At 26.7% G+C, this 13010-nt stretch overlaps 1 protein-coding gene across 2 annotated transcripts in view; it reads right to left on the reverse strand.

Annotated features, from left to right (window-relative positions):
• Positions 1-1790: 1790 nt before the first annotated feature.
• LOC129958281 (uncharacterized) overlaps positions 1791-13010 on the reverse strand; it is a 130198-nt gene continuing 118978 nt past the window's right edge. For both annotated transcript variants that reach the window (XM_056070619.1, XM_056070620.1), the window contains 7 exons: positions 11737-11898; positions 9955-10043; positions 9151-9217; positions 8870-8985; positions 5115-5508; positions 4810-4973; positions 1791-4215 (listed from right to left, as the gene is read on the reverse strand). In XM_056070619.1, coding sequence (XP_055926594.1) covers positions 4810-4973; positions 5115-5508; positions 8870-8985; positions 9151-9217; positions 9955-10043; positions 11737-11898 — 992 coding nt within the window. In that variant the 3' untranslated portion in view covers positions 1791-4215. The remainder of the gene's footprint in view (positions 4216-4809; positions 4974-5114; positions 5509-8869; positions 8986-9150; positions 9218-9954; positions 10044-11736; positions 11899-13010) is intronic.

Consider the following 13010-nt stretch of genomic DNA (forward strand, 5'->3'; position numbering starts at 1 on the left):
AAAAACTAATTAATTGTCATTAAACCTTTCTTGCCCTTCATACTATATGCGAACAAAATTTTAAAGAAATCGATTGAATTGTTTACATTTCTCGAGTACAAACTATTTATGTGTTCCACTTTTATGTAAAACGATTTAATTTAGAAAGCAAATATTTTCCGAACAATTATAACCGTAATTTAACAGAAACGTGAAAAAAAATATGAAATGACATAAATTCTTCACGAAATATACCGTTCAAAGAATATATTTCGGAGCACTTTTTGATTCTATCAATTTTAGGCAAGATACAAGATATTTATACCCATGTTTTTAAAGTACATATTACCCCTTCCATGCCTAAAATATACCAACTAGCGCCAACTGCCATTTTCAAGGCACATGTATATTACTGGGATTCACTCAATTTCTCAAAAGTTTTCAATTGAATTCATAAAACTTTTAAAAACACAGATTTTGAATAAGGAAAACAGTTTTCGAGATTAGAAACTGATGTACAAAGATATATATTTTAACAAAAAATATTAGCGTGATTTATAATATGCGTTGGGACAAGAGAAGTTACACCACAACTTAGAAATAATCTCTTTTGACAATAATTCCTCTTTAGTTTTCGTTTATTTAAATTGTTTCTGTTCCAACTTTCCTCTCTTACTACAATATAATCAACCAATTTTTCTTCAAGAATTTGTATGCACCTGCATTACTATTTTCCTCTCATTCCACTCTTGTTACAACTTGCTATTCGTTCAATTAATTTCCTTTACACAAATTAACATTTCAAATGGTTTCATTGAATTCAATATTTGCAATGGGTTTTTTTTCAGTGATCATACATAATCTTGCTTTAAAAAGTTAATTTATAAAACTGAGAATAATTTATTTTGAATTAATTATAAATTTTGAGAAATCCTGTTTCATTTTTAATTGTTTTTCTAGTAAAATTATTGAAGATTATTTAACAAGAAGTTTGAGTTCTTCGTTTTTATGCTTTTAACACCAATATACCTTAAGGCAGGTGATAATTTTTCAATGAATTGTCCTAAAAATGATTGAAAGTTTATATTTTTATTTATTTCAAAACGAACTATTTAATGCAATTTCAATTATCAAGTAATTAGAGAAAAATAATTGAATTTAATTCTCTTATCATAAAATATAAATTAAAAAAATTCAATTAAAAAACAAAATGTGTATTTTTTTATTTTTAACTAAAAAGAAATTGCCATAACCATTGAAACTTGAAAATTTAACCACTTCGACAATATACATAATGCAAAATTCCAATATGAAATATAAATAATGTCGATTTATATCAAATATTCTAAGGTTACTTAATAAAGTCCTCAAACAGAATTAAAAATATTTTTTAATTTTCATGAGGATTTAAAACCAATCGATTGTACATTACAGTGAGATTGCTAAGTCTTGCTTTATTTATTTATGAATTTGAAAGGGTGGAATCCTTACCCTGTCGAATTCTGATTGAAAAATATTTCTTTTTCTCTCCTTTCAGCATATAAATAATAATTACTGTTACCCTGTCAAATCGTAAAGAAACTTTTTTAGAGACATATTTTAAATTCAATCTGCTTTAAGTGAACAGGTATTAAAAGATGACAATTAGAAAAATGTTTACTTTTTTTGTTAACAATTTTCGTAGTTCTTTGTTCCATAATTTATGAAATTTAAATTATTCCACTCATACTACAAAACGTCTAATATGTTGACTAAAAAGTGTATGGGTAGCAAATGTTTAATTTTTGCCTTTTTTAATGATTAATTTCAACTTTATGTAAGAAATTCTTTATTTCTGAATTTATACAATGAATATCCAGTCATAAAAACATTGTTGACTCAAATAGTAAATTTATCATCAAAAGTTCAAAACAATATCAAAAAAATCTGGAACTCAAAAGAGTAGGTTCGAAGTACATAATAAATGTCGTAACAAAACGTTGTATACTTTTTATCCACAATCTTTGCTGTACATTTCAAACATGCTAGCAAATACAAAATGGAATGAAGGTCATATTACACAATTTTAAAAACATTCATTTTAAAATTTTGGACCTCAAAAAATATTATAGTACAATACATAAAAAATTATTTGAATAATTGTTAAGGTCTTCAGATGAAATACATTCCCTTGTATGTTTTATTCAAAGAAGAGAAATAATGCAACTAAAGCACAAAAAGAATGAATGAAGAAAGTATTGCAATGTGAACTTTAATACATGTTTAAGTAAGAATATTAAAGACAGACATATTATGATACACTTAAGAAATAGAAACCAATATAATTTACAAAACTGTCAGGATTGTGCATAAGCTCAGTAACTCCACATACATAAAATTGCAATTATTTAGAATTGGTAAAAGAGCATTTTTTCTGAGTATTCACTTAAATAAATGAAATTACTGTTACAGATTCTTGTCACTATAATCCTGACAGACCATCGAAAAGTAGATACTGTATTGAATATTGTTCATATCAAATGTTACCAATTATTATAAGAAAATGCAAATATTTTACTCGAAGTTGTATTTAAAAAATCATGAGAAAATTACTTTATAAAATAATGTTATCGGAAGTAATTGATACAACGTTTATTTTATGCATATGATTCTATTTCTGAAAAAATAGCTAAAACAGTATAAAATTTTTGTCAGATTATATAGAATTCAAAAATTTAGATGACAGTGACTTACAGCATAAAGAGTAGACTGAACGGTTTAAATATGAAATAAGAAATGGATTTTTTTTTCGATAAAATACTATTATTACCTTTAATATTCAAACATTTTTAAAAGAAAATTTTCTTATCGCAGAATATTTAAAATTTTGTCAACCAGATCAGCTAAATGTTAACTCCATTAAATTTTTACCTAGCTGTCCGGCGAGATCTATAAAAATGTTTCTTTGGCAAAAAGAAATGCAACATATGCAAAAGAGTAGATAGATTGTTTAATTTAAATGTGATAATCAAAATTAAATGGCAAAAAAATTTAAAATATATAAAAAACCTTTCCTTTAACAGGTATATTGCTATTTTTTACCAAAGCTATACAAACTATCACTGCATTAAGTCTACGATATCAATTAACACATATATTTACAACTATACACACAATTTGTATAAAAGCGCTCTCATTGTAATTCACCTTACAGACAAAAATGAGAGGGAAGCAAAATGTTTTGTCCACTAAGACAATTCTACAAGTGACATTAAAAGTATTTTATTACTTAACACATTAAAAGATTAGAATTTTTATAATTTAAGTTTAACTTGATGTTCTGATTGAGTATTTACGATGAGAACCAAATAGATTATTAATCTCTCTCTACCTCAATCATCAAACCCAACATATGAATTAAAAATAATATGTAAAGGATTTAATGTGTATACAACGATATTTGAATACAATAATTGTATATGGCACAATAATTGTTTATTTAGAAAATAAATTTCAGAGCAAAGTGCTTATGAAGTATATCATATGTCTCACAATTCAGAAATAGTGAATATATTAGAACATATTCAAAGAAAATGCAGTGATATAAAACCGACTAGTTATAGAGATAGGGGAAATCAACATGCAGAATGCAATTATAATTATAGTAATACATCAAGGCTAAAAACTGTTAACAACCTGTTCAGTATATTGCAAAGTGCACTGAATACAACAATACAATATAACTTTGTATATAAGTGAGCATTCATCTTTGAACATCAGCTGTCACACAACTTTCGAAGGTAAACAAACCTTTCAAATATGTACTTTGATTTAGTTCTTAATATACCTAAGTGTTGAAAGGAAACATTGAAACCGTTAAGTTGTTTGTACACATTTACAAATACAACTACATCTTTTTTTTCTTTATCTGAAATTCTTATGGTGCAGAATAATTGCTGGCATACATCTACATGGCATAAAAATATACCATTAATACTTAATTTCGTATATCAGACCAACAAAGAAACAGTATAGATTAAACTGCACTCTGAGCAACAGACTAAATCGTTTCATAACAATGATATATTTTAGTCTCATAAATCGTTTGAAGGAAATAAAGTTCAGTGTTTGCAAATTCAATTCAGAATAAACAAATATATTATACTATAAATTATTCTGATCTGTACAATGGAAGATGTAGATAATTTATACATGATTTTGGAAAATTTGTGTAGAGCAGAAAACACATCAGCAAGCCTATAAAAGATTTAAAAAAATCTTTAGAAAATCAGATCTATAATATGCATTATGCAATTATTTATTATGTAATTTTTAACAACAATAAAAAAATATATATTAGCAACAATAAAAAAGTTTTTTTAAAAAAAAAATCAATTATTGTCTTAAGCTCAAGAATAAATCCCTAAAACCATTCGCATAATGCAAATATTTTCACAATAAACAGTGAATCTATTATGATCATTTCAAATAATTTTAAATAAAAGAAATCAAATTAAATACGAGTTAAAAGTTTTTAAAACATTTTCAAAAATCATTTGCCAAACCTCTCAGAAAAACAGAAAAATTTTCAATGAAATAAAGTTACTTACATTTTTGGAAAGGTCTAAAAATATATTACATTAATCATTTCAAGAATAAAATAAACTAATGCCTATTTATGTTTAGAAACACTAAGTATAATAAAACGGATACTGAAAATAATGTTTGTAATAAACATATTTTAAACAAAAAATTTTCAACAATAATCAATAAACAAATTTTACAAAAAGCTTTAAAAAACACAGAAAAGGTAAGCTTATATTTTAAACAGCTGCTAATTGTTTAACCTACCTAATCAGCTGTGAAACAATTAGGGCAATATAGTTGATTATTTTTCACTTGTACATCTGTGCCGCAAGTTCCATTGCCTAACTGCATTAGACATACACAGCATCGAAAACATTGTATATGAAAATACAAATGTAACGCTTCAATACCCATAGCAGAGCCTTCACCTGAAAGATTTACATTTGAGTAAAATTAATATTTTTAATTACAACGGCCTATGAAAAATTAAATGAATTTTGAAAAATGAAAAGTATTTGATAATGAAAAATCGGTGCAAAGTTTATCGAAGAGTTTCAATAGCTACTTACATAGACCTTTTCCACAAGAGGAACATTTATGAGCCTCTGACTCAAGAATATCGGAATCAAAATTAACTTCTCCATGACCATCATAGCTATGTGTGCGCATAAGGTCTTGCTTACGAGAATATGTGTCATACATGTCTCCACTAGCAGCTGTTGTATTCCATACAGCTGATCTAGGTCTTTGTTTTTGAAATTCATACTCTCTGTCTCCCCATGTACGAACTGTAACATCAGGATGAGAAGTTTGGCATGGTGGCATAGAGTACCTTCTATCAATCAAATGTTCGCCAGTTTGAATGCTTCGTTTTCTCTCGTCATCTTGTGTCAGCCAATAATTTTGGTTGTAAGTGGTTTGGCGAAAAACAGGCTCAATTGACTTTTTGCTAAGAGGTGTAACCTAAAAGGAAATTGAAGAATGTAAAACTCATTAAAAATAAATTTTACAATAGAAAATATAAGGACAGAATGTATGTATAATACAGAAATGTATAAGTTTCCCACTGCTTTAAAAATTCTTCCGCAAGCTCAAATTGATACTGCTTTTACTGTGATACTATTTTTAAAAACTATAAATTCCAGCAGCCTCTCTTCACACGCTTTAACATTCAGACAAATTTATTCGGCATAATTTCAATCACTATTTTTTGCTTATTAGAAATAAATCAGATTTTCTTTCATATGATAACAATAAAACAGTTAGCTCGTTCCTTTGACCTAAAATCAGAGAATGGGATAGTATTTCACACTAATAGTAATGTCAAGTCACTGGCAAGCGGTGGCGGAAAAGGGTTAAAAATATTAAAGCTATAAATATTAAAATGTATTTTTTTATGATTCTAGAAATTCATAGCATTTTCTAACATTATATATAGATTCTAATGTGAAAATTTTATGATATCAGATGATACTATTAATCCAAATTCGCCAGTTGGTCTACATTTCGCTCTTCATAACACAAATTTAATAATAATGCTTTGTAGAAAAGTAAGAAAAAGATGCACCAATTGTATTTATTTATTACAACTGTATTATTTTGCTGTGATTTGCTCTCTATTTTTTAAATATTTTTATTCGCCTCAGCAAATGTGCTGATGCAGAAGATCAGATATCAGACACTATATTTACCCATGCCATGATTTTAAACTGAAATTATTTAATTTTAGCATAATTTGAAATTAACATACATTTAAAAACTTTTCTTAACGTTTTATTACATTTATAATTTGAACTACTAATTAAGCTAATGTTTGATAAAAACAAAACAAAATATAACTATAAAATATACCTTGTATCATTGGTAACATATTATAATTTCACCCCTTTAATATCCAGAAGAAATACATAAGCATTTTAAATTTAAAAAAATAATAATATTTTATTATGAAGTCATTTCCCGCATACTTTCATTTTCTCTATAACTTGCTCCATTGTGAGCCTCACCTACCCCTTAACAATACCCAGGCCCAGCTCCAAGGGTATCCACCAGTGCCGCAGTACAGTCAGGCCGCAGTGAGTGAGTGAATCCTACACATAAACTAGAAAATTCGCGAGGGTTCTATAGCTGCCGGCTGGAACACAATAGAAAGAAAAGAGAATGGAACCCAATTTTGGAAAAAGAAGTAAATACGATAGATTAAGAAAAATTTTGAAGTCGTGATGAACAAGTTTCAATGCAAACACCTGAAGAGAAATTTAAAAAATAATTTTTAACCCTCTATAAAATTACGCATTCAGTTACTTGAGATTTTCTTTATAAAATAAACACTTGACCAAACAGAAAAGAACTTAAAAAAACAATGTTCAGATCTTCATTTACCTTCAACTGTCAACATCGAAGGAACATACAGACAGGATGAATTCTCTTGATGTTTTACGCTTTATATATATATATATATATATATATATATATATATATATATATATATATATATATATATATATATATATATATAAAGAAATTAGAAGGCCTTTATCCAAACTTAAGGGATTTACTGACAATCTTACTAACCCACCTACATTCTATTGCGAGTGGCCAAAGAAGTTTTTCCGAATTACAATTGATCAAAATATTTTTAAGGGCAATTATGGGGAAAATTAATCCAAGCACATTAGTCACTCATAACAGAAAACAAAATAGATCAGAGTCTAAAATTTTCTGAATGCCTGAAAAATAGGTAAGAGAGAAAGCCATCTCTTAAATTAAGTCTGTACTACAACTGAATGATTGTAAATGTAATCGACTGAAATATTGTTTCCTAATATATAGATCATTGTGAAATAAATAATGAAGAAGTATTATAATCGGAATGTCTTTATAACACAGTTAAATCTATCACCAACATTGGTCCAGTATTTAAAAAAAAATTAAAACCAAAAATTATGCATGTGCAGTTGTATGGTTTTTTCCTTCATAAAATGCTTATCTATTTAAAATGTATCTATTTCTGAATATTTCGAAACAAATTTTATCATTTTTTATTTCTTAATTATAATTTGCACTAATACTGGGCACTGGCCTAATATGCTCAAATGACATAAAACAGAAGTACGCCATCAATCATTTTTTATTCCATGCTTTTTTGAAAATCTTGCATTGCATTTAAAAAATACTTTACATCGAAAAGAACACTTGTGTATTTTGATTTTACTGAGAGCTAAGCATATACACTGATATATGATATACAAAAAAAAAGGGTAACCCCCAAACATTCCACACAGAGAGATGAATACTCTAAAGGTGGTCTAGAAATACCACACAAGTCAGAGCATTGAGTGCTGCTTAAGTAATGACTACAACATTGCCTGTAATGATACAATATTATATTCATTATATGGCTTAATATTTAAATAACTTTTAAAACATTAGTGAAGGATTACATATCTCTACCAACAGAATGGATATTATTTTACGATTTACACAAAGGTACATAAAAACCACTGTATAGTGGACTTAATGCTCATTTTCAATTACAATAACACAGTATCTTTTTCCCTTTACCATTATCTATGCACACTTGCTACTAAATTTAAAGATGCAATTCTTAAGCTTTTAATATAGTATATTATCACCTCTGGTGTAACAGAAAAGTGTGGAAAAAGTGAAATGAAGTATACATAATACAGATAAAATTCATCAACTCATGAACATAGTGAAAACACAGGAATGCATGGACAATATTGTTTTTTATTCAAGGACACTTGTTTGAAATTTAAGAATTTTTTTTTAAGCCACATTATTCCATCACGCTTTGAAAATGAGGATTAGAAACTATGCTAAGAAACTATTGTTTGACAACAGATTCTAAAACCCTCCGCGCTTTTGCGCATGCGTTAGGATGGGTTTTATTCGTCAAAATAGGGGTGAGAGGAAAAATGAAAGAAGGGGATGTTTTCATTTAACAATAAAATAAAATCGGGTTACTCACAGATTGAATTAAAATAATGTGGTCAGAAACGACACGATATTCACATACACGTGAAAAAAAAATTGAACAAAAAAGAATCTAATAGGGCGAAAATCAAAGTCAAACAATAACGAAGAATTCAGGAAATTCGCTCATCCTTCCGCGTTTCTCCCCTTAATACGATAGAATCGTCAAAAAGTGTCTCAGAATACTGAAACGAACAGTACATCATTATTATTTATTTTCAGTAAAGACCTCAAATAAAAAGAATGAGCAGACATTTTTTGAAAGAAAGCTGTCTCTAATTTTGCAATAAACATAAAAAAATATATATGATTTCATTCATATTCTTACCTTTTCCGTAATCCATTTATTACTATCCATAATTTTTGCTTTTGGTGCAGCCCCAAGGTCGTAGAGGTTCTGTTTTGCTTTGTGCTGAGGACTTTCATTAGTTTTCTGGTTTTCTTCTGTATAATTTGAATATATTATATTATAATTATGTATCATTTGAAATTACATGAAATAAAATGCAAAAAATATATTTTGAAATATTTTTAAACAACATATAAACTTTATTCGAAAAGAAAATAAGAAGAAATAAAAATAAAAGAGCAATAAGAAGAGGTGAATACCTGAAGGAGGAATTGCCATGTCTGGTGGATTATAGTGTAATTCCGTAGGTTCAAAAGATTGATCTCCCTAAAAATAGTAAAAAAAAGAAAACTTTATTTTTTTGCACAAAATCAAATTTACACAAAATAATTATTTGCACACTCAAGAGCCCTTTTATTAACTAATTTCAATAGTTCAGATTTTAAAAAAAAATCCTGTTTACAAATAAATAAGAATACTGTGAAAAACTACCAAGAGATGAATCACATACATGATTGATTGATATTATAAATCAAACATGAATTGCAATGAATGATTCATTTGAAGTAAAAATGACATTTATCACTTATTTAAGAATCAAAGGGGCAATTGTATTGATGCCTTACTTTGAAATTAAAATACTGGTTTTTAAAGACAAGAAATACTTTATTTGAATGTACAACATGATTGACAAAATCAGAACATTTCCCGATGATGCTATGTAGATATTTACTTGAAATGAATTTTTTAAATTGTTTAATTTATTAAATCTGATGCAACTTACATTCTTGAATGTATGAATAATCTAAACTGTAAGAAAAATAGTCTATATAATTAGTCATATACTTTTAGATTGGAAAACTGAAAAAATACAAGTGATTCAAAAGTATTCCATTAATTTATGTATGGATAAATAATAATAATAACAATAACAATACACTTTAGCCTAAAACTGGAAATAATCATCAGCTTTAGAAGTTAATTCTTCAAAAAATGTTCAAAATTAAGATAAAAATTTATTTGAAAATTTATTAAATTGAAAGAGTGCAGAAAAGATATATTACATGTTCTTTCCATTGTTCATTATTAGAATCACCAGAAACTGCTGAAACACCATCATTGTCTTCGACATAGTAATCAGAACTATACTCATCTATAATTAAAAACAAAAAGATCTGGTAAGATGAAAAACTAAATTGCAATTAATATAAATTATTATAAAAATTAAACCAAAGACTATATTATAAATATATCAAAATTTGTTACAACTCAAAAAATAATCAGTAGCTGAAAGAAACCCCTTTTAAAATGCGTATATAAAAATGATGTTTTATTTAATTAGAAAGGACTCTCTAGTTTCCTATAACAGAAGTGTTTATCTTTGTCCGAATTATACTGATAAAGATTTTTGAAAGCGAAATTAAATACCAAATTTGCAGATATAAAAAAATTAAGTAGTATTAGTACATAGTAGCAGCATTTGTAAAATTGAAAAAAAAAAAAAGGTTGATATTATTTTCTTGAATAACAATTAATCTTTAAGATCATTCTTATTTATTAGCTTCTTTTTACATATATTAGAAACGTCTGTTAGTTTACAAAATATAAATTACTTTCCAAAATCTCAGTTTACTGGAAACTTTCTGACCAGAAATTATTTTGATTAATCAAGATAGCTATAACAAATGCACTACAGACACTAAATGTAAGCAAGGTATTAATTCTTTATATAATATTTCATATCAACAACATACGATCAAAATATTCCTTTTGTTTTAAAAACTCCATAGATCATCCAAAAATTTTGTGTTTGCAGAAACATCAAGATTTACAAAAAAAAAAAAAAAAAAAAAAAAAAAAATACTTAAAATATTCGGTTAAATAGATGAGAAAGAAATAACTAGCGCATTGTTCTTGGAATTCATAAAATTAGAATAATGGTTAGACAAATAATTTTTTTTTAATTTCAGTCAAAATAAATGTTTATAAATATTAAATTAAATAGACATTAAGATGCAAATGTTTAGAAAAGATTGTATTTCAGAATGAATAATTTTAACATGTTAGCCAGGTATGATGAAATACAACTCCAATTGGTATCACAAATTTTTCCGCCATGGAAATTTTTTAAAGTAATACGTGGATTGAATTACATTTTATATCGTTTTACACATTAAAACCTAGCATGGCTATATGGAAGCACGCCAGATTTGCAACTTAGTTTCGAAGGCCACTATAACGTATTTTATAAAATAGCTGATGCATATTCTGTCATGTGCATTGAATATTTTGCTTTCTAGTAATACTATGATTTTCCTGAAGTGTATTTGAGTATTTTGATAAAAGAGTGCCCGATCGGGTATGTAAAAGATGTCGAATTATAAGCAGTACCAGTTCAAAAGAAAGCGAAGATTTTTTGATGAATTGGTCAGATGAGGCAAAAACATATGTATTAAACTGTGTGTAATGGCTGCCCTAATAGTAGTGTTGCTTTGTATATACTTGATTGTTTCAAAAAAATATAATTATTTTAACATTTAATCAACTCTTTGTAATTGAAAATATTTGATTTATATATTGTCTAAATAAGTCATTTGTTAAAATAAAGAATCCAGAATTGAAAAGCGATTTCCTGTTATTACTTTAAGCATAAACTTCATTGCAAAAAAAGTCTCAATTATGAAACGAGTATAACAACAGTTAATTCCAGAGTTAACAGGTTAAATAATGAACAAAAAATTTTTAAATAATGACTTTAAATGCATTTAGAAAAAATTAGTAATTGCACAAACAATATCAAATAAATTTTTAATGATGAACTGCAAAATTTAAAAGAAAAAACTTACTTTGCACAAAATCTTGAGATTCCATGCCTACAGAATCATTAATATACAAAGGTGCAGAAATGTCAGTCTCTGCTAAAGATAATCTCTTTTCTAACCACTGTGTTTGTTCTCGCTCTTGCTTTAAAATTTCCTCTAATGCAGGTGGAGGCGGTAAAATTTTATCTGAAAATTGAAAATAAACTCATTATTGCACAGAATCATTATATTTAACATGAAAGAAAAATATACTGCATAGTGGGAAAGAAGAAGCAGAAAAACAGAAGGAAAAAAAAAATGCTGCAGAAAATTAATTATAAAATCAGATGCTACATTTGAAATTTTAAAAATTACTTATAATTTCAATTTTTCGAGATAATATAATAAAAAAATTGTCATTTAAAATAATTTTATCAAATGTGCATCAAATAAATAAAATGTAGATTTTATCAAATAAAAAAAATGCAACTTCTCAAGGTAATATTAACTTTTCAGAACTTGAAAGTACTCTTAAACCATCTCATAAAAGACCGATAGAATTAACATATGGGAAATGCAACTAAGAAAAACATATTATCCATAATCATAACGCGAAGATGCAATTTATCTTTTGAAAAGAATTTTATTACTCTAAAATCATGTTTTTAAGGTGCAATTAATTAACAGAAAATCAATCAGGGCAATGAGGCCTTTAAAATATTTTCTTTTCATGACGCTTTATGTTTGACCCAACAACTATACATAAATCAATTTCATTCTAGTTCACTAGATACTAATCGATGTTTCTAAAAGCTCATCTGCGTAACAAGTACTTTCGCAAAGATATATCAATACTAGATCATTTGTTACATCACCATATAAAATTTTTTTTAAAAAATTGTGCAATTGCTTTATCTCTTACGTTATATGTTAATCTTATTTTAAATATCAATATTGAATTAATCAACAAGAAAATTTTCATAACATTTTTTAAATGAATCAAAATGTTTTCTGTGATTGATTATTACTAAGATTAACCATTTTTAATAATCCAATCTCTCTAACAATTAGTAAATGTTTTAATTAATTCATTTGTTTTATTCTAATTTCCTATGTGAGTAGAATGCCCAAAAACATTCAAGTTTTACTTTTCCTAATCACTTTACGATGACTGACTGCCTACAATGAAAATGGCATTTTTTAAAATTATTATCTAGGTCAAAACCGGTTTTTAGCAAAATCTTGTAAATTAAACATTTTTTTTTTGTTTTGTTTTAGTTTTCCTTTTCATTTACTATTGTTTAGAAGCCGAAGTATAG

Source organism: Argiope bruennichi, chromosome X1, assembly GCF_947563725.1.
Source record: "Argiope bruennichi chromosome X1, qqArgBrue1.1, whole genome shotgun sequence".
Classification (NCBI taxonomy): Eukaryota; Metazoa; Arthropoda; class Arachnida; order Araneae; family Araneidae; genus Argiope; species Argiope bruennichi.